At 37.1% G+C, this 27,571-nt stretch overlaps 1 protein-coding gene across 1 annotated transcript in view; it reads right to left on the bottom strand.

Moving 5' to 3' along the window:
• micu1 (mitochondrial calcium uptake 1) overlaps window positions 1–27,571 on the bottom strand; it is a 113,011-nt gene that overhangs the window by 31,494 nt on the left and 53,946 nt on the right. Inside the window, exon 5 of the mRNA XM_056249709.1 lies at window positions 16,184–16,227. Coding sequence (XP_056105684.1) covers window positions 16,184–16,227 — 44 coding nt within the window. The remainder of the gene's footprint in view (window positions 1–16,183; window positions 16,228–27,571) is intronic.

Here is a 27,571-nt window from a genome sequence, read left to right as displayed (position 1 = left end):
GACTTATATTACATCTTGTAATAATAATAGGTCCCCTTTAAAAGGTTACAATCATTTCACTTGAGGCTCCTTTCTTGAAAAGACAGCCTGATTAATTTCCAGTGCCGCCGTTTATGTGGAAAGGACAGAGAGCATGAGCACAGACCAGCAATTTCCTGTCCGAGCACTAGCAAGCAGGGCTGCGGAAAGACTGGGCAGGTCCTCGAGCACAGTCCTGTTAAGGCCCTGATTCACGTCAAGCCGAATCGAAGAACAAACTTCTATGACGTCATTTTTAACAAAACCAGGACAAAAAACGATGTTCGTTTGGAGTTTGTTTCAGGAGTTCAAAACAGCTTGCTAAAGTGAACTTTCCAGAAACGTTCGATGTGGCTGGTAAACACCAGAGCCATAGAGAGAAAGAGTTGCGACACTCCCATAGACCGCCATAGGAACTTTGGAATGCGGAAGTAACGCGTGTCGTGGAGCAGCCAATAGTTCCAAACACTGATAGTTTCTCCATTGAACCCCATTCATTTTCAGTGCTTCCGAAGTACGCTCGCTGGTAAATTAATAAAATTACTGTATTTTTTTTACTTTTACACACATTAGCCGACCTCTCGTGAATCTAGTCTGTAGTTATATTTTATGTAGCCAGTTTTAGTAAATGTTTATTGGAAGATAATAGGTTAATTGCAGCGATAGCTTACGTGACCAACACTTCACTAACGTTAGCTACTGGTAACCTGATGTATATAATATATAATATTTTTAATAATATTTTATATGTATATATATATATATATAGCCTATATATAATATTATTTACATACACACACACACACACACACATAATTCATTTATTTAAATGGGTTAGGGTTATGCATGTGCTTATATGTATTTAGGAACATAGTTAATTTACTCATTAACTATCTCTCCGGTTTAATTTTATGAAGAATCTTTTTCGGTTGAATATTTACCGAACATTGCTGTATATAGTCGTTGCTTTCTACGTTATGGGAGCAGTCTATTTCCCTCCTAAATCGTTCATTTGTACATGCACAGCGTAATTATTTATATTTTATGTTGGTTGGAGTTCTGAACGGACTGCAGACCTCTTTGCGTGATCACGAAGGTAGGCTAATGGCTGAATCGGAATTTATAAGCAAGATCACGGGAATCAATTGCCTAATACAGCCCAGTTGTGCTAAAATAAATATCATGAGACGTCCATCATCAGATGAATGACATCATGGAAAAGTTAAGTTAGAGCCGCTAAAGCCAGTGCTACTACCCATGCGAACATGAACACTAAGCTTTTCCCTCCAAAACAATAGCCTAAAACTTGTAAGTTGTCACCCTGCCTCTCCAAATGCAAAACTGACATTAACAAAATGCAATAACAGCTTAAAAAGTACTTGGGTGTGTGTTTTATTTTATATTTACCGTTTAATAATGCAATCGCTGCTGTCTGTCCATAGAAGAACATGACAGCCCGCGTGTGTTTTGGAACTATTGGGGCTTACATGAACCACGTGACAGCCGTCGCGGCGACATCAAAGCGTGTCGCAACTCTTTCTCTCTATGGCTCTGGTAAACACCTTTGAACTACCATTGGTCCATGGCGATTACGTCAAAGGTAGGTGTGGTTCTGAGGCTCCGCCTTCTCTGATGTGGAAATCTTCTTAAGACTTCAGTCCATCAAGATCAGACGTCCACGAGTAAAAACATGAACATACCAGAGAGCTGCTTCAAAGACTTGTAATTCTAATTGATAGAGACACTGAAACTAATAATTAATTCATGGTTAATACTGTAAAGCTGCTTGCTTTTAAGCAATCTATTGCATAAAGTTCTATAAATAAATGTGACGTGACATGACTGGAGTTCCGGTGAATTGCAGAGCTCATTCAAACATTTCCACATTGCATCAGATGCTTTCTTAACTGCTGTTTTCTCACCACTCTCATTTTTATTTTGTTATTGAGAGGAAATCATGTTACACATATTTGCATATTCATCTAAACGGCGCTCTCAAGACGGTGAAGAATAAAAAAGAACTTCACTGTGAGTATATAACAGCTTGTTTCTTTTTTTCTTTTTGGAAAAGGCCCTTAGTTCCTCAGGAGTTCTCCAAAAGTTCTTACCAAAAGAAAGTTTCACTGCAGAGCTTTAGAACAATTGAAATGTTAGTTGAAGAGAGGGAACATTTCAACATCTTGTTTTTTCTCTCACAACGGAATTGACACTACACTACGCAGGAGTCATGAGGATCATCAGTTGTCCATGAAGTAGGCTAGATGGAAATACAGTTAGCTCCTTTTTTCCAACAAACAGGCAGTTGGAGTTTTTAAAAACAGTCAAATGAAGCATTACTATTGATTTTTTGGCTCTTGTATTCAACTTTTTTCCTTTCCTATTCCCCCTCTGATATTTTAATAGAGATGTGCATATCAATTTGCTGTATGAAGGTAGTGCTGGAAATAAGATGTGTCTCTTTCAGTGTCTCTGTGGGATTCTGGAATCACTTGACAGGTACCAGTTTCCTACAACACAGGGAAGAACCTTTATACTGCCAACCACAGGGACTGAACCGAGTTATGGCACCAACATCCCACAGTACTTTGTGTCAGGTCCAGATATTCTATGCTACTTTCCTCTCAATAACAAACACAGCAGTTTAGAAAGCATCTGATCATAGCAACGACGATTTGCATGAGCTCTGCTATTCTGCACTCCAGTCAAGTCACGTTTATTTATTTAGTACGTTTTGCCTTAAAGCAAGCAGAATTACAACTTCAATTTCTACAGCTTTCCAGTGCTTTCATGTTTTTACTCACATTTCACCTCGACAGACTGAACTAAAGAAAGATATGTTGTGGAATGTCGGTAACCAGACAGTTGATGGACCCCATTGACTTAAAATATTGACTTAAAAATACTATGGAAGTCAATGAAGTACATCAACTGTCTGGTTACCGACATTCCACAGCATATCTTCCTTTGTGCTCAGCAGAAGAAAGAAATTCATACAGGTTTGAATCAACTTGAGGGTGAGTAAATGATGAGAGTTTTCATTATTAAGCGAACTAATCCTTTAAGACAGCTGTTTTGAACTCCTGAAACGAACTCCAAATGAACTTCGTTTTGGCCTGATTTTGTCTGAAATGTCGTCAGATTCTCATCCTTCGATTTTGCTTGAAGTGTTATCAGGGCCTTTGGAATGCAATGTAGATAAATACAAGAGTGCATAAAGTTTCTGTGGTACATGTGAAAGGAATAACACAGTAAACTGTGTCTTCTCTTGAGACACCATTAGAACTAGACACATACTGGGAAATCATTTTAAAAAAAGGAAAAGAAATGGCCTGAATTCTGAGTGAGTTTGATTCAAGCATTGCTAATCGGTCGTCATGTTCATGAGATTATGAACTGCTGCAGTTTAAACACAAACCACACAATGTTCATTTCTATCAACAATAAATCAGATTCAAAATAAGAACGACATCATCTTTTTACTGATATACATCCCACTACCCAAAAGTTATGGCCTGTCCTGCAGCCCATCAATAACATGACAGCAAATAAAACAAAGCCATTCAACAACAAAAAAATGCACTCAGTTTACTCTTAAAAATAACGCTTCTAAATAGGGGATTTTCACAGCAAAGCCACAGAAGAACCATTTTGGTTTCCTAAAAGAACCTTTCAAAAGTTCTTAAAACAAACATTGTTTTAGAACATTTCAATAATCCGAAGAACCATTTTCCACTATTGTGAATGGTTCCATGGATTTGAAAGGTTCTTCATGGAACCATAGATGCCAACAAAGAACCTTCATTTTTAAGAGTGTGTTGAATTAAAAAGTACTTCCTATACAACAACAAAAAAAGAAAATATAGCATGTTAGTTAAGACCCAAAGTACAACACAAAACGCCAGAGAGACTTTAGAAAAAGGTCACTGTACTCTTGACCCACTACACTCATTCATTCATTCATAAATTGCACATGCCCCCCCAAAAAAGGTATATACTATGTCCAATGAATTAAAAGTACACAGTTAAATAAGGCGGCTGATCATTTCAATCCATCATTCCAGACTAGGGATGTAAAAACCACTGTGGTAAAAACATAAATAAGTAAATTAATAAATTATAGTCGGTCTAAACTATCTTTTTTCCATGGAACAGAAAAGTGAAGGGAATCGGGATGCTGTCGGGCTCCAAAAAGTGACCCCACCCGAACCCCCATAAAAGTAGTACAAACAGGTTGTGCAATATTCTAAGTCTTCTGAAGTCGTAAGATACATTTTGCGCCTTTCCTCGTGCAAAGTTAAGTATTTTTTTTTAAAAATCCCCCCATCCTAGTTCTCAAATCCCACTTGCACTTGCCACATCAAGACCACATCTTGCAACTGGACAAGATTTAAATGTTTGCAAGTACAAATGAGATCTGAGTGCTATGGTAAGCCATATGGGCTACTTTTAGGAGTTTTTTATGGTGCTATTTTACACCGTCATTTTATGGAAAAGAACAGCATGCACATTCTTCAAAAATTCTCCTTTTTGTGTTCCAGAGAAGAAATAAAATATTTGAGGGTGATTAAATGATCACATCATTTATTGTGTGAACTATCCATTTTAAATGGATCAAATGTAGAATAAAGTGTATTTACACTTCTTCAATATTGTTCATGGAAGGCCCCTACTGAACCTAAAAGGTCAAAATAGGGTCAACCACAGGACATCAGACTGGTTTCCATGGTGACAGCCCCATCAGCTTCACATAGCAGACTCCACCCCCTCCCGCCCATCCGTCATGTTCACCATACCCACAAGTGTTTCAGGGATTGTCCAAAATAACATGACCTCTGACCCAAAGTTAGTCAACTCATGCTGTGTGCTTGGTGTTCATGCAGGTATAGGCCCATTGAGCAGAGATTAGACGAAGGGAGCATGTGTTCCTGGATCCAGGGTAAAGTGTGGTGTCACCGAGTGCAGGCAGGGGGTGCTACATAATGCCAGCTGCACCCCGTCCCACTAGCAGCCTGTCCTGCAGCCAGTCAATCGCAGGCATTCAGCGCAGGGCATGCACAGAGATCTAAAGCACAGGCACAGGTCTCCGCTTCTCACAGAGAGAGAGAGAGAGGGAGAGAGAGAGAGAGAGAGAGAGAGAGAGAAGGAACATTCGTCTTTTTGAGTTGCCAGAGATCAGATACTATTAACACTTCATTCCAGAATCAAAAGTAAAAGAAATAACACATAAAACTTTTCATAATTTTTTTTTTTTTTTTTTTTTTTTTTACTATTTTAAGGACTATTGAGATTTATGAGAATAAAACCTAATTTGCACCTAAATGCAACCGGACATCACAGTAATGCTTTACTATTTTACAGAAAAAAATCATATATATATAATTTCTTTTATTGTTTTTCTTAAAGTCAGCAAAAAGGCAGTGCAACAACCACGACAACATAATGAGTAAATATGATATAAATAATAAGAAATTCTTCTTGTGAAAATTTCACATTCCAAACAAATCTTAACAGTCCTAAAAAAACTTTTTATGCAGAATATTTATATATATATTTTCTGTTGATTTTAAAAAGAAAAACAACCCATACTTGTTCTTGCCAAGTCTTGCTAGATCTACACGATAACTCTTTCCTGTGAGAACCTTCCTCTAGAGGGCGTATACTGACCGAGTCCAATCCTCAAATCTAAAGACATTTCTCATCTTACTGTCTATTAATTACAAGAATTATCATTCTCCCCTGAAATCTTTATCAAATGATTTAAAAAAAAAATGCTTGTTCAGTAATCACAAATGATTGTTTCTCCTTGACTGTGCAAAGAAAAGTAACAGGTACTATGTATCGAGGCTGTGATTCAACAGCAGCAATAATTTACTTCCAAATAATATACTGAGGCAATTCAATTAGCCACTGAACTGAAACTATACAAATAAATTAGAATATTGATCATTTAAACCCATTATTCCAGACTCGTGACGTAAACTGTATACACTACTTTAGTGTCTAGTCAATATGTACAATAAATAAATACTAGTCAGTCTACAGTATCAAGTCAATTCAAAACCTGAGTGCTGAATATACAAGTCAGCTGCCAAAAAACAACAACAACAACAACAACAACAACAACTAGTAATCTCCAGAAAGATTGGCTAGCAAGACTTGTAGGCTAGTTAATAAACTAAAAAATAGATCATTATAGCCTTCTGTGAATGCCCTATGTTTTAGATCCCCGTTTCTGTCATTTTTGTAAAATATAATATTTGTAATAACAAGAAGTTTTGCTATAATTATTATAGTTTATAATATAGTATGTATATATATATATATATATATATATATATATATATATAGTTAAATGTACTTCTTAAAATACAGTGTAACCTAATTTGAATATTATATATAAATGTAACTTATAATATAATTGTATCTTAATATTTATAACAATCTCTAGTCAAATTTAGCTACGAAGATTTACGTCGATAGTTTTATTATTATTATATTATAAATTATATTGTACATAAAGAACATTGTATTTTTGTTCTCTTGATTGATTTCTTCTAATGCTTGACCATAGTTTTGACTGTTTACTTTAATAAACATGTGAAAAACTCTATTTACTCTATTGCTTTCAATTGACTTTGTCAATTTTTATTATTAGCCGTTAACGTGATTAATAGTTAAAATATTTCAAGCAATATTTGTTTAAATGTTTAAATATTTAAAGGTTCTATACAAGTTTCATTTAATTTGTTAATATTTAAATGTGTATAATGAAGGAGTGTGTTTATTATTTTTTGCTGTGGTATCCATTTGGGTTTAAATTGTGAAATTTACTGGTATTGTTTTTGATAACTAAATTTTTTTTTATCATGACAACAACACTACACTTGATAAATTAACAGCAATGGCAAAATGTAGGCAAAGAAGAACGCAACCATGTGTGAATGATCCCTTACTTATACACACACTTGCATGATATCTGGAGATCTGGATCTACCAGACCTGAGTCAGGGTGGACGGCATATTGAATTTTACACCGATGAAAACGAGGCTGTGAAAAATGTACACGGCTTGCACTCTATAAATATCGAATAGCTTTCAAAACTCAAATTGTTTTATGGAGTTTTTGTCTGACGAACTTGAAAAATGTTTCTCAAGCTGAACAATTGCCATGCTGGTAGATAAAAGTACGATCCATTGAACACACTGTACTTCCAAACCCTCACAGCCTCATTTTTATTCCCGTTGGAAATTAAAATGGCATTATCCTGACTAAGGTCTACGGCTGACTGGTCTGATCCCCAGTGCTGCATTATTCATGCACATGAGCATTTGCACATGCATGCACAGAACACACACTCTTGCTTTCTCAGTGCAGCACACAAAGAAGAGTCTCTACGCTCAATAATTCAGCAGGGAGAGACAGCAGCTGGCCTCCCTCAATGCTATTCCATAACAGACTCTACTGCACATGTGCACACGCTAGACCTTGAGTGCGTGTGTGTGTGTGTGTGTGTGTGTGTGTGTGGGCGTCAGCAGAATCTTCTAGATCAATTCAGATTCATTCAAAGTCCTTTAGCACTGCCTTGATGTCCCGGGCAGGTCCTGTGCAAACTGGGGTGTGACGCACAGTGATGTGTCAGTGTGCATATTTGTGTTTTCCTGTCTGGATTGGTCTGAACATGCTGTGTGTGTGTGTGATCTAAACATTGAGCAAAGGTCACCACCGCCCACTTTCCAATAACACAAAGTCTTAAAGGTGAAGCATGTCATTTGTCAATGTGAAAATATCAGTTTAATATGCAGAGCCTGTAAGTAAGCCTGACTAATTGTGTAAATATTGTGGCGGTTTCAAACTGTTTGACATGCCAGCTTCTGGTTCAACCAATGGACTGGGAGTCTGGGACTACCAGTTTGATCAAACAACGGCAGAGGAGGGGAGTGATTGGGGAAGTTGTTGGCTAACAGTCATTAGTAGTGTTTGCTAAAGCAAGTGTACTCATGCTTGAGGTTAGAGATTTGGATGATTCCCTAAGGTATAAAACGTTGGTGCATTAGTGTTTGTGCTACAGACTTTAAATATATCTTTAATTGTGTGGCTTAATGGGGAGATGTGAGCTAATACTTTTTTTAAAGCATGCTTCGACATGGTTTTCATCTAGCTGATGATAAACTGGCATAAAAATAGACATACATTGAAGGAGGGAGCTGAGCCTAATCTACAGATCTGAATGTAATAAAGGGCTCTTTTTGATTTAGTCTAGTACGCGACCACCTAGTAACCACCCATAACACCCTTGAAACTACCAATATAGAAACATCCTGGCAACACCACTAACAGATTCTTTAAATCATTTAGTCATTTTTTTAAATCAGTTTGGTGCCACAATTACCACAGAACAAGCATGGCAAATAAATACACGGTCCAAAAAGTACGCCTAGTTTTAGATTTCAAAAACATGCCACTGTATACTAAAGAAAGACTTTAAAACAAAAACGGTTTAAACTTGAAAACGGGTGTCCATGTGGTGATGTTTATGTCGATTGAATTTTTTATTGAGCAAGGATGCATTAAATTGATCAAAATGTGACAGTAAAGACTTTGCATTGTCACAAAAAATTATATTTCAAATCTTTTTTTTTAAACTTTCCATCCATTAAAGAATCCATAAAAAAATCCCCCCCAAAATTATGATTTGTACAAAAAAATTAAGCAGCAGAGTTTTCAACATACACTAGATGTATTTATAGGCAAGACAAGTAGTTTGTTTAGGCATGGTTTGTAGGGAAATTACAAACCTACGCACACAAATTCACACGAATATAACTATAGAATCAATTTTTAATGCGCATGTGAACGCCATCAGGTCACAGGTTCGCGTTTAAAGTCTGTTTAGAGAGAACGCCGTCGTCTTAGTGGCCCCTAATGTAATAACAAATGATAATTTTGCTGGAAGTGAATCAATCAAAACCAACTTTAGCTGGAAATAACATTATTCAAAAATTGCTATAAAGCCAAAACAATCTCTGTTACCGTAAATTGTATGTTTATCTCTGTAAAGCTGCTTTGAAACAATCCATTGTTAAAAGCGCTATATAAATGAAGATGACTTGACTTGACTAGATATAATAAGAAATGTTTCTTGAGCAGCAAATCAGCATATTAGAATGATTTCTGAAGGATCATGTGACACTGAAAACTAATGTAATGATGCTGAAAATTCAGCTTTGCCGTCACAGGAATAAATGACATTTAAAAAAAATAGTGAAATAGAAAACTGTTATTTTAAATCATAACAATATTACTGTTTATGTATGTTTGATCAAATAAATGCAGCCTTGGTGTAACAGAAAACACCTCAAATGCCTACAACTATCATCTGGCCATAAGATATCTGATCCAGCGTGATATTCGCTCCAGTAGCACAAACACTATTAGCCTCTCAACTCGGCTCTCCTGGAAAATGCACTGTCAATAACTTCACTCCTCCTTTGCTGTATCATACTATTCAAATCTCTCTTTTCTGCTGAGCTAAAGCTCTTCTGCTCTTCTGGCCGGGGTTTATTGCCCATCCAGTGACTTTTAATGAAATGTAGAGGCTTTTAATGCATTGTTTGGCCAGAGCTCCACATCTGGGAACTTATGTGGATTTTCTCTCTGACAACTCAAGGAGAAGAAGGAGAGGGAGAGAGAGCGAGAGAGACAGAGAGATGGATTAGGAGGTCTAGTGAAATTTTCAGTAGACCCGCTACAGAGGCTAAATCACGCATACACACACACACACGCAGTCCCATGCAGCTTGGCACTCGCCCCATACCTGCCAGAAGTCCTGCAGAGAGGGAGGGGCGCACGGAAAGGGGGATGGAGAAGTAAAAAGATGGCAGAGAAGAGAATGATGGGGTTTATTGGTTAGATGGACACAGGAAGAGCCGGAAGAGCACAAATTAATAACAGTCACCACAAACGCAACAAAAACTATCATATCCTTAAATTAAAAACAAAACAAATATAGGACATCTTGATGCCTGGAGGAACAATGATTTCATGTGTTAAAAGAGATTGAACACAGATATACAGTTATATGTTCATACAGATAAATACATATCAGCGTTGGGGAGTAATTGGATACAAGTAGTGATGCTACTCTGGTTGGGAACCAAGAGCCATTTAATGCAAAACAAGACTTGATAAATCTGGTCTCGAATTCATGTGTTATTGGTTTGAATTGGTCTAAAGATGCACTCACTGGCTGAATCAAAATGAGCAGATATTTCAAAAGTCAAATTCAAAATTCAAACTCAAAATAATCTGATATTGTGAATCTGAACCAGAATCATGAAACTCATGAATTTCATTTCTGTACACTACTACTGTAAGTTAGTAGTGTGGCGGTAGTTAACAAGCAATGTTTATGCCAAATTTGACTTTGCAGCCTAAGGTCAGGTCGCCGTTGCAGGCAAAATCCATTTACTTTAATTTAAAGGGATAGTTCACTTTGAAATTAATTTTTTATATGTTTTAGCTTACCTCAAGGGCATCCGAGATGTAGGTGTCTTTGTTTCCGCAGTAGTTTCAATTTTGATATTTTTAGGTCAAACCGTTCTTGTCTGTCAGTCATATAATGCAGGTCTATGGTCACCACCTCAAAGAGCATGCACAGAGAAGTCCAAATTAAACATGATTTAATGACTCGTAAATGTAAGTACACATTGATGGCCTAAGACCCGAAACGAGCGGTTTGTGTGAGAAAACGAACAGTATTTATATTGTTTTTACCTCTTGTAACCACAGCCACGTCCAAGTGATCTGAGGGCGCGGGCGCTTCGGTCTGTGCGTTACAAGAGGTAAAAACGATATAAATACTGTTCGTTTTCTCACACAAACTGCTCATTTCGTGTCTTAGGCCATCAATGTGTACTTACATTTACGAGTCATTAAATCATGTTTAATTTGGACTTCTCTGTGCATGCTCTTTGAGGTGGTGACCATAGACCTGCATTATATGACTGACAGACAAGAACGGTTTGACCTGAAAATATAAAAATTGAAACTTCTGCGGAAACAAAGACACCTACATCTCGAATGCCCTTGAGGTAAGCTAAAACATATCAAAAATTAATTTCAAAGTGAACTATCCCTTTAAGGAATCCACATGATCCCAAATTTCGCATGAGTGTGAAAGATTTCCCCATGCAAATTTTGCAATGGGTTTAATGCCTCATTGACCAGCTGTTTGGTTTGAAAGTGACATCTTTGCGACCTGTGCTTCATACATCGCCACATGTTAAGTGACATTTTAATACGATAATACATTTCTTGATAGGTATATCATATAGATAAGAGCAGCTTGGATTGTAGTTGTAGCTGTAACTGTACTTGTAACGTGATAAACTACAGTTTCAAAGTATCTTCCCCAACACTGATGTCATTTTGTTGGAAAACATAGTGTTTGCAAAACACCTGTGCGCATTAAAGTGGGCTGAGTGGAACACACACATTCTCTCTCTCTCACACACACACGCAACCCGTTTTAGATGTGAAAGTCACACTTGCAAAGCACCAGCTGCGATGACCTGCAAAATACTGTTGATGGATGACGAACAAGAAGGTTAAAAGTGCTGGTGTGTTCACACATTTGCAGAAAGCAAAACAATTAGACAAGAGTGTTTATTAGCATAGTGCACCCATGCGTTAACTGCAAAAAAAAAATACCCTTCCTGGAATTTCGTTATTGCCATCCGAGATTTAGTGGCATTGGCGACATGAGGAAGTGTGTAAGAAGAAGAGAGGGAGAGGGGATCCAGCAGTCCTGCCGTGAGCCCGTATGGAGCAAACCAGGCACGAGATTTGACAGAAATATGGAAATGAAAAATCACAAGACATAGCCTAGTCCACATCCCTCAGGCTGCACGCTGGCCGACAATCCCCAGAAAAACAATTCGAGAACGAAAAAGAGATGGAGGGAAATGGAAATGGAAAGAGGGCATATTTCACACAACGTGGAAATTGAATTTAGCTGGTAAACACACAACAACAAAAAAAAGGCTATAGATCTAAGACATGTTAACGTATGTATCTCTTTACAGACTGAGGTACAACGAGCAGGTTTTTAGCATGGTTCGCATAAACTGCAATAGTTACTACAATTATTGTTACTACCGTAAAACTGTAATTACTTATGTGATCTCTTTCAGACAATACAAGCTTACACAATCTTTTTGTATGGAGTGGTAGCCACAGTATTGTGCTAATAATAACTGTGGTAACTATGGTAAATAGGGTTGTCTTGTCACAGTTTTAAAGTGGGAACGGATCAACCAATGATGTGGGTTTGGGGGCGGGACTATCAACAGTATTTTCTTGGGAGACCGGTTTAAAACGGGTTTTATTTTTCCAATTCCATTTGAATGGCAGAAATAAGACTCACTCTAAAAAGCATTGTATTCTTGAGCAACTGACCAGGAGCTACTTCCTTCACTTTCTCAGCTGTGCAGGAAAATAAAACAAAAAAGCTGATCTTAATCAAAAAACAATCATGCGTAATTACAGAGCAATTGAGCGTGTTTCAGTGTACTGAAACGCTATGCATCTTGCGTACAGATGATGGTAAAAAAAAAACCTGGTGCTGTTAGTTGTGAGACTTCATTGCGAAACTGAAGAGTGATTTATCACCATCTGACTGAGAATGATTCACCAACTCAATACTACTAATGTCGAAAACAAATATGCCTAGATAAAGTGTGCGTGTGAACAGCATAAACATTACACACAGACATTAGGTGACCTAACCCAGTCCAGAGATCAGCCAGTTCAAGGTGCACCAGTACCGGAACAGCTGCTCTCTGACTGGGTCATTTGACAAATGTTCCCTCTTAATGACTATGGAGACAGGAGACTGTTTCCTGTACAAGGAAAATGGGACCTGAAACCACAAACAGCCCTGAAGAAAACCTCAGCTGAGACCAGGATGAATGCTTGTGATATTGGTGGACTAGTCTAACTATAATGTTAGACGGTTGACTTGTTGTGGTTAGTTAATTAAAATAATAGTTCACCCAAGTATGACATTTTGGCATCATTGACTCACCCTATTGTATTTCTTCCATCAAACACAAGTCTGGATCTGAGGGTTTCTGATCTTCTGTTTTCCATATAATCAAAATGAGTGGTGATTTACACAGCTAAGCTCCAAAAAGCACAAAAAACACCATACAAAGTCCACGCGCTAAGACTTCTGAAGTCATACAATAGTTGAACAGCTTGACCAAAAAGTCACTGACACTGATTTTCATTTTTGGGTGAACTATTTCTTTAAATACCCTAGTTGGGACAAACAAGCTTCAACTGAACATTTTTATGGCGAATAGCAAGGCTATGCTGGTTAGGGTTGGGTTTTTTAGTGATTCCGATTCCGATTCCAATTCTGATTCAGCTTAACGATTCCCAGTTTCAATTCCAATATGGATAAAAAAAGTCAAACATTTAGATATCAAACATATTTGTCTCCGTCTTTTTGCTAAACATTCGGTTGCAGCTGAATACCATGAACAAAAATCAGCAGCCTAAAAACAACTAACTAATAAACTAGACTAATCTAGTTTATAAAGTTACATAAGTTATTCAGTCAAGATCAGTGAGTGATTTTCTTCTTCTTTTGTTCTTTGATTCACAGTAACTACACAGACAGCAGCAGGTTTATTAGGCAATAGGCAGCTGTCACTTTAAGACAATGCATGGATCCAATATACTGATATACATGCGTTTTCTCTTTCTCAACTGTTTATGTTAACTTAAGACATAACCAACTGTGTTTGCAAGGATATTTGACAAAGTTTTCAAGAAGATGCAAGAGAACTCAATTCAGTATTCGTGCACTATATGAAAGGCAGATTTTTGTGTACGCTCACTGGATACGCCCAGCACAGAAAATAGCGCGCGAGTGCCGAATTGAGTTCTCTTTTGTGTCTTCTTGCACTTGAATGGTTTAAAATGACATTAAAATGTTCGCACTAGAATTGATAAGCAGAATCAAAATTAAAATTTTATAATAAGCATCCGATTCCAGAATAGGAATCGATTTTCGATTCCCAATCCTAATGCCGGACCGGCACTAAACAACATAAACCAGGCGGTCTAAGGGTAAGTTTACACGACAACAATGTACTAAAAATGGAAAAGTACAGACGACAATGCGGTCAAAACAATCCCGGTTCACACGGATTCACAAAAAATACGACTAAAAACGCTGTATTCTGCTGCCAGGTTTGTAGTTGGCGATGTCACTTTGTAAAGAAACACTATGCGCCTATAGACTGAACATGTAAAAAGCATGTGCATCACAATTACTGTTTCACAAATTCATGTTTTTGTAGTTTACACTGCGACGATAACTACCGTTTTCAAAATCTTGAACTTTGAAACGTGAAAATTTCGCTCAAAATGCCGTTGTCGTTTAAATTAAAAGTTTTCCGGTTTTAGTCTAATTGCATGATTTGTATCATCTTAGAACTGTACATTTCTGAAATATGGACATTACTTGGACAGTCACCTCTGATAACAGATCATTTTAAATTGTAATGTAGACGCATGCATTTTCTGTAAAGTTGTTTTGATACGATATGTATTGTGAAAAGCACTATACAAATAAATGTGAATTGAACTTGACTACTAAATTTATTTTTAAATTGACATTATTTATAATATTGGAAATAGTGCTGTCAAACGATTAAAATATTTAAATCGCGATTAATCGCATTAATGTCATAGTTAACTCGCGATTAATCGCAATTCATCGCACATTTTGATCTATTCTAAGTGTCTCTTGATTTCTTTTTGTCCTATTTTTTTATTTTTTTTATTTTAATGCTCTTATCAACATGGAAAAGTGGATCGGCTAGCTTTGTGCAAAATGTTTTTTATTGAAAACAACATTGGCATATACTGTGTTCAATTTCACACTAACATTCTCACTTGGAGCAAATAATCTCTCACACAATGTAACACTGTCCATCAATAAAAGGGTGAAAGAAATACTGACGAGGTCCTGATATTGACGAGGGGGCGGAGAATTCGCATCAGCTGTGTGTGTGTGTGCTTGGCCATCAATGGTGTTTCAGACTGGACGTGCTGCGATGATGATAGCTCAGTTCACAACGACATAACACACAGATCACTTTGGTCTTGTCAATGGAACCATTTGGCAACTTTTTAAAAGTAAACTTTCCATTCAGAATCTTATTGGCATCCATTTCGGCGTCTCGCTCTCATCATCCACTCAAAACGTAACGTTAACCTACTATTTGGCCGGCATGCAAAAAGTCTGTGCGGCGTGCCTGTTGTTGTTTCCGGTCTAGCTAGATCCGCTTGCACTTTGGTCGATGAAGCAACAAAACGTCCTCGCGCGGCGCAAGCCATTGAAATGAATGGGTTTCATAGCGCAGCGCCGCGCATGCCGCGTCCTGTTGCAAAAGCATGTGAAAAAAACTACAAAGTTTGCTAGGCCAAAAAGAGCATTAATCGCGCGATAAAAAAATTGACGCCGTTAAAATGGGTTTGCGTTAACACCGTTAATAACGCATTTAACTGACAGCCCTAATTGGAAATTACATTTGTTATCAACCATCTCTAAAATGATTGATTGGTTTTAACCAAAATGACTATATCTGTGCCTTTCTAGTAGTACAGGACGCAACAACAACAAAAAAAGGACTAAACAGAAAGACCAAGCATCTGAGGCAAGGATAGACATGTATAAGACAGACAGAGGTGTGTTTAAAGAGGTTAGTCTAAAGACATTAAAAACAACAGGATACCACATTAACCGGAAGGCACGTATTGGATGTCGATTAGTCTTTTGTAAATGACAATATAATTGACAACAAATGTCCCTGATGACAAAGTATGTACAACTTTTCATGCAAAATTTTTCAAGCATGCGACGAGGTTTTTAGATTGTACAAGAGAGAATGTTTTTAAAGCATGCTCACGATTGAGCTGTGGATGAGTTTCTGTGGAGAGAGAGTGAAAGATTTTCATGAAGAGTGAATGAGAACAAACGTCCTGCGTCACATCCTGCGTCATCCTGTCGAGCTGCACAATGGCAAAGTAACTATTCGGTTCCCACTCACTCGCCCACATATGCACACGCACACAGATCTCGCTGCTTACCTTTCCATCATAGCGTTTCACCACAAACTGATCCAGACCAAGGTCTATAAGAGACAGAGACACAGAGAGAGAAACAGTCAGACACGGTGGCTCTCCTACAAAACATAGCAAATATGGGATAAAATAGGGAATTTTAATCACACTGAACAAAATTTAAGTAAACTTCGGATCAAAAGTTTGGAATAATGACATATCTTTAAATGTTTTTGATAGAAGTCTCTTATGCTCACCAAGGATGCATTTATTTGATCAAATGTTGCAAAAACAGGACGATTGTGAAATATTATTACAATTTAAAATAACAGTTCTGAATACGTTTTTGAATATAAAATGTAATTCATTCTTGTGATGCAAAGCTGAATTTTCAACATCATTCCTCCAGTCACATGATCCTTCAGAAATCATTATGCAGATTTTCTGCTCAAGGAACATTTCTTATTATTATCAATGTTGAAAACATATGTTTGTGGAAATACTCAATACTTTTATTCACCAAGGATGCATTAAATTGATCAAAAGTGACATTAAAGACATTACAAAATATTTGTATTCCAAATAAATGTTGTTCATTGGAATGTCTATTCAACAAAGAACACTGAAAAGAAAAAAAGATCATGGTTTGCACAATAATATTAAGCGTTTTCAAAACTGATGATATAAAAAAAAATTCTTGAGCAACAAATGATGGATGATTTTTGAGTTTGTCCCAATACACTCTGGGATCATTTTCCCTTTAAAAGATAAATGCATGCATGATCTTGCCGTCTACCTTTTAGAACGGCTTTCGCTGCGAGAACGTTCCAGAATGCTGACTAAATAGGCAACTTCACTAGAATTTAAAGAGATTTTATCACACTTAAACAAGCCTATTTGTATAAGCATCTTTGAATCCCAGTAGTCATTTACATTTATAGATGTCACTACAGAAACTGGGCGATTACTGACGTGTACGAATGATTCATATAAGCTATTAAGGCTCATTTCCATGTTCCAGAAGTTCCAAATAAATGTCATAGTCGTTCAGCACCGAATCATTTCTCCATTAATCTTGTACAGTACAGAGCCCAACGTGACAGAGTCTGCTGATCTAGGGTCAGCTTCATGAGCCAAGACTTCATCCATTGTACAATCCATTAACCCTTTAGGCGCCAGAGGTTTTTTCCTAAAACGTTCGATTTTGACATCATAATTTCTAAAGGCTATATCTTAAAAGTGATAAAAGATAGAGACTTTTTGTAAATTAGAGAAATATTAAGGAAGACCCAAAGTTTATGTAGGGATTACATTTTCCCATCGAATTTGCATATTATGACGTCATATGGTGGTCATATCTTGTATTATAGAATTTTCATGAAAAGTCACATGTTTAAATGATAAAATGCAGCACTTCTTTTCCCCCAAAATGTCCATCACCTTCTGTATGCTATATTGCACAATACTGAATGCTCAGGTATATAGTAAGTAGTAAACAAACTGTGTAAATCATTACTAATAAATGGTAGAAACAAACCGAATGCATGTAGTGATTGGCCTTTTGCTGTAGAGATTTTCCATTTACTAAATACAGTAGGCACTCTGATTCCATGTATGGGGCAAATATATTTTATTCATATGACATACAAACACAAGTAGACACGACCTGTTTAGTTCAAACGCTCACTCGCCACGGCAAGGCACAGATCATGAGTGAGATGATACGAGCAGCGCGCCCAGATCTGCCTCGCGCGAGCGCGCCGAGTGTGCACAGCTCGGACTGCTGTCATTGTCATTGCGACTCCTGACCCTGCCTCCACGTTGTCTCCTATGAATACTTCGACCTCGTCTAACATACCCAGTGGCATTAGACAAAGTCTCCACCACAATACTGTCGCCGCGATTGCGGAGAGGATCTGATAACATGCCTCACTCGCACACTAGCTCCGCTTTTGATCGCACTGATTCAATGCGCTCTAATTCGAACATTTTGTATAGAAACATGACGTTTTTTTGATTTGGGGATGAAGTATGACATGTCTGCCATCCAGTGGAAGGGAGGACGAACGAAATTTGACACCCAATTTGACAAAATCGGCCGTTTTATTCAGAGCCGCATCTCGTCGAGTAAACTCGACCGTGGCGCCTAGAGGGTTAAAGGAACTTCCGGGTTCAATACAAGCTAAGATCAATTAACACTGAAAATAATTGACACTTGTAAAAGATTGCGTTTAAAGCAATGCATTTACAATGGAAGTCTATGGAATTCTAAGGTAATAAAAACATCACGGTTCATTGAGTAAGGTCTTTATACACCACTGAACACATAGTTATGGATATTGCATTTCTGTCAATTGACCCTCAGAAATATTACACATTGCACCTTTAAATACATTTTTTGTCTTTTTCTTTTTAAATAAACCTTTGACTCAAACTATTCATTTATATTTGTATTGATCATAAGTCCAGCACTAGCTGTTCACCCCTAGTTAGTCAAGGTGGGGGTCTCTGCGGGTGCATCCTCTTTACACAAAACATTTGAGTGACAGGCGATGTCACGACAGAGATTAGGATTGAACCGGGCCTAACTTCTGTTTGAAGCCTGGATGGCCTTTGAGCTGAGTGTAACTCTCTAATTCTGCTGCTGAAACAGGATGAATTATGGAACAGCTTTCCTCGCAGCCAGATGAATAATGAATTTTATGTTCACTTCCACACTCCCTCTCTTCTTCACAACCACTCTTCTCTCCCTAAAGAAAAGCCCAACTCTTTAAACTAACTTAAATGGCATCCCTCACTGCTCTGGCATGCCGTGGGTCTGTGAAAAGAGAAAGAAACATACTTTACAGCGAGAGATGACTATCTGAATGACTGCTTGTGCAGGTATATCCCACACTAGATCAATGCCAGCTAACAGAATCTCCACGCAAACACGCTTTAGTCAAACAGTCAGCATCTCTCGGTCTGGATGTCAGAGGGTCTCTGTTATAAATGCATCAAACCTTCGTGTTTATCATAAATGACAAATTGGCTCAGTGAAAACTGAGACTTTATCATAATGGGTGCCACACATAATTCAAGAACTCTTCCAGCAAACAATTACTTATTCACTATGTTTCCATGTCTATGTTTATGTCTTTGGCGAGTCAGGATAACAACGAGGGGGAAAAAAAGAGAACACTGTGTCTGGACTCAACGAGGCACTAAACTAATAAAGCTGGTGAAACTGTTCTTTGTAATCACGGTCACAGGGCATTTGGCTGAGAGGGGAACGGATGAAGCGTTTCGCACTAATTTGTGGCGTTTCCCACTCTATAGGAAAACTGAAGACAGGAGTAATGGCTGCTGAAAATTCAGCTTTGCCATCACAGATAAACGACAGATTACATTTGAAAAAATATTAAAATCAAATAAATGCAGCCTTGGTGAGCATGAGATAATCCTTTAAACAACATTGAAAAAATCTGAATTATTCCAAACTTTTAACCTGTGGTGTATATGTAATTTAATGTACCGTTTCAGTATTCCTGAGCCTAGAGCAATGTCAAGGTCACGGGTCCGATTCCCAGGAAATATGCGTGTGAACATAAACCCTTGAAATAAATAAATGTAGAGACTTTGTAATATCATTTACTATGTTGTAGCGCAGCAGGCAGGACTGTGTTATTTACACTTGAGAATGATGAAGAGACATGAAGTGATGTAAAAATATAGATCGGGACACGTCCATAAATAAGTCAAGAGTTTTTCGTTATTAAGTGGTGTTTTGAAATTAAATACATGTTTGTTTGTTTGTTTTTTAAATAAGACTTTGACTCAAATTATTGTAATTTAATTTGTGATGACAAATTTCACATTAAATTAGAAAAATAGTGGTCTCAGACATTTGGAACGCTCTACAGACTTCAATTAATGTGTAGTAATGTGCGTGTATATGGCTATTTTACAATGGCTTCAAACATGTCTCAACCAATCAGAAGTAGCCTCAGAATTTAATCTGTTTCATAATATTTGTTTTCATTTTTGCTTGGTTTTTACCTCGAAGTCATATCATTTGAAAGTGTTTTGATGTCCGACTTCATTAAGTTCCAAATAAAATTAATAATAATAATAATAGCATAATGGTAACACTTTACAAAGAAGGTTTCATTAGGTAAAGGTATGCAACTTTTTTATTCTACTAAAGCATAAAAATACCATAATATGTTTGTATATATTGAGGAAACATGCTAAGTTCACATACTCGTTTCTCATAAGTTCACATAAGTGTTTCTGAAAAACACTTCTACAGCCAGTTATTTTACTTTGAAATGTGTTTCCAGGCTGGAATGTTTGTTATTGTTTTGGTCTGTGATGCTGCACGTTGCCAATTTGCCAATTTTCATTGTCCATTGCGCTCGTTCCTGTTACTCGTGTGAGCGCCGTCCAGTCTGAGGAGCAGGCGGGAGAAACGACCATCTCCAATATTTTGAATTCGAATGCAGTACCTATTTCGACCACTATACATACCACATCATTCTTACATACTGCACCTTTAACATTAGTTAACTACTTTAGTTTACATCATCTAAGAATGAACAATACTTCTACAGCATTTAATCTTAGTTAATGTTAATTTTAACATTTACTAATACATTATTAAAATCATTAGTTAATGCACTGTGAACTAACATAAACAAACAATGAGCAGCTAGACCTTTGTTAACTAACAAAGATTAATGAATACTGTTCCAAATGTATTGCTCATTGTTATTTCATGTTAGTTAATGTAAAGTCTTACCAAAATAATAAAGAACCTTCCGTTAGTAATCTGTTTAATTAATTTTATTATAAAAAGATGGTTATAAGCCCAGCTAAAATGACTATACTGTGATATATACTGTTACTGTGATAAATTACTGATAATCTCTGGGTGAAATTTTGATCATACCACCCACCACAATGCTGGTACAGCAATGCTTATAATAAAAGGAAAAGAAATAAGGAGCTGGACAAGAAGAGAGCAGGACAAAGCGATTAAAAAGCTGTGGAGGTGTGTGTCGTGGGTCTTAGAGGACTGCTGAGGTGGGCTGTATGGACACAGAGCTGGCCACTGCCATCATTTAGAGTCCAACAAAAGAGGATAAAGAGGAAGAGACAGCCAGTACCGCCGCTTACAAGTGAACAGTGAATACTTTCATTTCGTGATTGCAGTCAAATTTGTGCTTAAAGTGCAAATTTACTATCCACTTTGCTTTAATAGTGGCCATTTTTCTTAGCATGGTCTTACTGACACAGCCCTGTGATTAAAGCACATCTGAATGTATTACATTACAGAAGCACCAAGCTGTCAGACCGTGGAACAGAAGGAAGTGCACTTCTTCTGGCTTGCTGGGATCCAGGCTCAAGTTTGGTCAGGGTTATGTCCTCTACTGTCTTGTACATAAGTGCTAAAAAGCCTTTATGTGTGTGTGTGTGTGTGTGTGTGTGTGTGTGTTATGTAATGGAGAACAATATTTAAGGGGATGGTTTTCTGTGGGTGACAAATAAGTATCAAAGACCAAGAAAATTTTAATTTGTTTAAAAAGTGCCAAGTTCTTAGAAATGTAATCTTTGTATGTTGAGTACATATGGTTTTTAAAAATGTTTATGCCACTTTGGAAGACATCAAGTGAAAAATAATAAATGATATAATAAATGTCCTTACACCTTGAATACATGAGGTATGCATCATAATCCTTATTTTCAAAAAGTTTATTTCAATATATTTTTAATGTCAAAACTATATTATTTCATTAATTACTAATTCATAAATAATACATTTCATTAAATTAATTCATTACTTTAAAGAAATGTTTCGAAAAAATATTATATACAATGTTTTTAAGAAATAATAATTATTGATAATTCCAACTCTACTCAACATGGTTTTCTTTTCAAGAATTTCACACTTGTACCCCCCTGTAACTTTATGAGCCCCAAAAACATAAATATTTCAAAATTTTAATCCAAAAATTAAAACGTTCATCGGAGATGTAGTGTATTCAAGTCATTGGGCCCTATCACACGCGACCAGGTCCAGGTGCGACGCAAGTGTTTTTTTTTTTTGCTAGTTTGAGCCCGACGCAGTTATCATTTTAACATCCTGCGCCACGTTGTTTGGATAGCAAATGCATTTGTGAGCACATGGGCTGCTGGTCTGAAAACGAGGTGTGTTCAGGTGCATTGTTGGCGCGTTGCTATTTTGAAGCAACTGAAATAGACTGCGCCATTGACCGACTGAAACCTGCTCTAAGAGCTCTAAGTCAATATTATTTTTGTTATTTAATGGGCGCATTAGTAATATGAGCCTATAGGCGGGTCCACAACGCGCGTACACTCTGCTTATTACACACACAGGGATGCGCAGCAGCACACAAACATGGCAAATATTCAAAATGAAAGGATTACAATGTAAAAGTTTATTATTGTGTACATAAAGATATGGTGGAATCCTGTTTGTCCCGTAGACGCTTTAACCGAACGTTCAGGGAAACGCACAACTAAAGTAGTTCCAGGCAGGTCTTGACCGCATTACAGATCCATATCACTTCGCGTAGTTAACTGCAATAACTGAAATTAGGATACAATTCATAACAAGAAAAATTTATTTTGGATAGATAAAGAATTACATTTATGCATTTGGCAGACGCTTTTATCCAAAGCGACTTACATTGCATTTCAAGGTACACATTAACATTCTTATCAGTTCTTGCTTTCCCTGGGAATCAAACCCATGACCTTGGCACGACGCGGGTATGCATTATTTGTCTAATAAGTCAACGGCCCGTCATCAATTATTCCTTACTTATTACACGGCTCTGTGGAATACTTGATTCTGATTGGTCAATCGCGCCATCCAGCGGTATGTTATTCCCAGATAACAACCACTGAAAAAAGATAACAGACTCATCCGGGTTACGGAAGTCAGCAGCGCTATACGCTTGCTAGTTTTGCATTTGGTGAGCTAATAAAATATTAAAACTCAGTCAAATCAATATTTTTGTATACAGTTATTTAATTATGCCATCTAGTATCGTGGACTCGCTCTCTCCTTTCATCCGCTTCACCCCGGGGTCCTCGTCTGCCTGTCGGGGGTTTATATTCTGAGATAACAACCGGCTGGATGTACATTATCCCTTACTTAACCTGTTAGTGAGTTAGTCTTGATTATTTAATACATTTGTCATGAAAACAAGTTATGACAGCCACTGTGTAAATGATTATATTTTAAAAATGAATTGGAGTAGAAAACTATCTTTATAATTAAATTTAGTAAAAAACAACTGAATTTAATAATTTGGTCTCTGTTGTTAACCTTTTGTATAATAGTACAAAACTTTGTATAATAGTATTGTAACCTTTAATATAATAGTAGTGTGTTAGCTCCCTATATAGTTTACAGCATTAGCTAAGCTAAAACATTAGCTAAAACTTAAATTATAACTGAATTTATTTAAACAGAGAAACATTTGTTTAAAAAAAAAAAAAACAGTTTAAAAGATAAAAGAAGCAGCAATTTTATGTTTAGTTTTCTCCCCCCTGCTGCACCGAACCATGACTTCAAAAGTGAGGTACGTACTGAACTGAACAGTCAAGTTTGTGTACCGTTACACATCTAGTAACTACCTATCCTATACTATGATATAGCCTGATTCGTTGGACCGTTGGGTCGGATTGCTTTTTCACCACAAGCGAACCGGGCGATCTCTGATCGACTGTTTTGGTGTGATCACGCCAGGTTCCCGAAACAAACGCTCCAAACGCGCCAGGAGTGAAAACATCTAAGGCTAGAGTACCAAAATGAGTGACCTCATAACAGTCCATAATCTAATTCATATATCTAACATTTACTGTCCAAGATGACAAATCGTTATGTATAATGCAGACTGGTCTGAAAATGGTCTTTTGGCTCTGAACGCAAAGTGCAAATGCATTTACACATGCAAATACACACATTTCCAGCCATCAGCACTTCTATCGGTTATTCATGGCGAGTGATCAAATCTCTTGCATCAGCTCTGCCTCTGGGTGAGAGTGACTGAGCCTTTCATTCTACCATGCTAATTCATTTACCAAGCAACGTCACACGCGCACTCACTCAACGAGTTGGGCTTCACTGTGGCATTCCCTCCTATAAAAGCCTCTGCGTGGTTTGCCATCTCTTTACACGCAACAGCTATTTTCCTAGCTCAGCTGTCATGGACTCCGGTATCATGTGAGGGGTGGAATGGGGAACCATGGGGAACTAAGATGACCCATGAGGGAGGTGTGCAAAATTCAAGCCCCCATCAAAATGCTAATGCCAAGATGTTGCTGTTTGCACTAACTGATAAAGTAAATAATGTAAAAAGCCATTATTAAACACTACGTGAAAGCAGATAATATGATGAAATTATTTAAAATTGACCGTCTAATGAATAAAACCAAAGCCAATTCATTTTGGTAATGCCCCAGGCAGCGGTTTTCCAGTCACATGTCTCCTGTCTGCTTCAATGGAGAAAAACTGCAGGCTAAGCTTATAGTTCAGTAACGTATTTCAATGAAATCTTAAAAAAAAAAAAAAAAAAAAAAAAAAAATGTATAGCTTCTTTAGCTCAAATTGTGCTAAAAAGCTGTATTTCCTCAGGTTGGTCTAGCTAATGTGCATGCGTGTCTCTTAACTGAAAGGTGGATCTCTCATTTAGAGGTCTTCCACTTGGAGGTCCAACCCGAGACCCGAGCAGGTCCAAGGTTATTATAGTTTTGCATTTTTAAATGAGTTTTTATTTTAATATAATTTTCAAACTTCCTATAAATTTCAGTTTAGTTTTCGTTAGTCTTATTAATGGTTTTGTTAGTTTTAGTTTAGTTGTGCAAACCTCTTAATAATACAAAATTAAATAATTGTTTGAGATTGAACAAAGAAGCAACTTAACAAATGCAACTTAAAAGTTAAAATTATACATTCATACTCATTCATATTAAAGATGAAACATGTGGTGTATAAGAAAAATAAAAAAACATGCGTATGATTATTATGATTAATTCTTTCAAACATTATTTGAAAGTTTATTGTATTGATCCATTTATGCTTTTTGTCTATTACATCTTTTAATATAATATACTCATAGTTCTACTCATATTCATGTGTTCTATTCAGACCAGAAATTAAGTTTACTTCTACTCTGACAAATGTACATCTATTTATGGGCTAGACATGCCATTTGTTTTTTCGGTTGTCTGCTCAGTGTGGTGTCCTGTCGTCTATTATGCGTGTTATCTTGTTTGGTTTCACATGAGATGGTTATCTTGGAATTAAGATACAGCTGCCTTTGCATAAGGTCTATACATGATGGAAATACTTATTTGGACATTTCTTCTTCTTAGGGCTGGTTCACACAGAAAGTGGTTTTGCTTTGAAAAAGCGAGACGCGGGCAGTGAAATGTGTAAAAACCGCAAGGTCTCGAGACACGTATTTTGAAAGTTAAACTTATTTTAGCTTGAGTGCCGCGTTTTTAGAACATAGTGTCGAGACGCTGCTAAAGCCAACGTTGGTCAAACATGTCCGTCTAGCGCGTGTTTACATTGAAAAATAAAGTAGCGCAGTGGAATGGAAAAACGTGATTTCCCGGTACAGGATGTGAGCTTATTAATTACTGTTGTTAGTTTCGTTTAGTTTTTCATTTGTGTTAAAATTTCTATTTTATTTCAGTTTACGAAAATGTTTTTTGACCAATAGTTTTAGTCTTCACGAAAATAAGGTTCACGTCGGAAACCTTGAAAAGTGCCTCGGACACGGGTCGGGTGTAATATTAGTATTAGTAGCCTCGGGTCTTGGGTAATTTTAGATAAATGTGCTTTTACTGAATGGACCCGAGAAGACCCAGATTCTTTTAAAATGTCAACTTTCCATTACAGTTAGTGATAGTTTTCATCTACCACTATTTAAGCACACATAGCATCCAACACTATTTACACTTTAAACTGAATCCTCTGCCTAAAAAAAGTTATTTAGTGTATTTTGATGGTTACTACATAAAATATGTCAGAATATGATAGAATGTGTCAAAAAAGCCAATACAGTTGTTTAGTGCTTCATGTTGTGGGCTGCGTTCCACTTCATTTTATAAATAATCTTCATAGCGGGTTCCAAGTGATCAAGGGCTTAGGCCGTTCCCTTCAGACACTAGTGGACACTAGCAGAATGCAACAATGTTTATGAGAGTTCATGAGACGCAGGCAAGTCAGCGAGTGAAGGGCATAGATATTTGAAGTAGAATGTAGCCAAGGTTTGACTGAAAAGCATGACCCTGTCAGTCCCTGGAGGTTGATGGGGGTTAAAATAGTAACAACGGTTTAAATTTCACATGACAGCGATAGTTTTCAGTTTGTTTCACTGCTGCAATAAGATGATGACAGGTCAAAACCCCATGACTTAGAGTAACCACATTTCATAGCCTCAGCCCTCAGAGGAACAATATAGACTCAGATTAGAGCACAGGAAATGATCGAGAAAGTCAGTCCGCTTCACAGGCTAGTGGCTATTGGTGTATTTATGACTTATTTATGACAGATACAGAAAGAAGCTTACCATGAAGTTACATGACTTTGGAGTCAGGCTGCACCAGACTAAAGATTTTTCTAGTCGACTAGTAGTTGATAATTTAAAGGAGCTGTATGTAAGAAATGTTTTTTTAAATAATCATAAAATGGCCCTGATATGTCACTAGACATTAAGAAATCATGTTCATTTCAAATACTTACATCACTGACAACAGTAGTTCAGCCAGGATATTGTCATTTAAAAAGTGAAGTTGCAGCCCTCAACTGATGTTGATATTGTCATGTTGTGTTTTGGTCTGATGCTCCACCCTCCACCGATCTACCAATCACGAAGTCAGTAGTGTTGCAGCATCCGGGTTGCCAGCTCTGCTCTAGTTACCACAGCTGCATATTCAAACGTGTTGGATAAAAAAATGTTGGATCCTGCAGCCTATCTGGCAACCTCGAGTCAGGGGGGAGGGAGAGGGGATAAGTAATTTGAAAGTGATTGTAGTACCAGTTTTGGCCACAATCTTACATACGGCTCCTTTAAGCCATTATAGTCGACTAATCACACGATTATATAAATTGAATTACTTAAATATATACCGAGGAGAATACTAAACCATAATGGCCGTTTAATATATATAGGCATGATATAGCCTATTCCATGCTCAAGTGCAAGGATAAAGCTTGCTGCAATGATTATGAATGTGTAAGGGAAAAAAATAGCAAGGACACATTTTAAATATTTATTAATAAACTAGTGTTTTCTGTGTCAGTTTTGGCTGCAAAGATCAAGTTTACGATGCTGACTCGCCATCTCCGCAGTATAGTGAACGCGCATATAGAGAGAAATGCACATTTCATAC

The sequence above is a fragment of the Rhinichthys klamathensis genome, unplaced genomic scaffold, assembly GCF_029890125.1.
Source record: "Rhinichthys klamathensis goyatoka isolate OS25496 unplaced genomic scaffold, OSU_Roscu_1.1 h1tg000003l_1, whole genome shotgun sequence".
NCBI lineage: Eukaryota > Metazoa > Chordata > Actinopteri > Cypriniformes > Leuciscidae > Rhinichthys > Rhinichthys klamathensis.
Note: the sequence above shows the minus strand (reverse complement) of the source record. Positions and strands in the feature narration are given on the sequence as shown.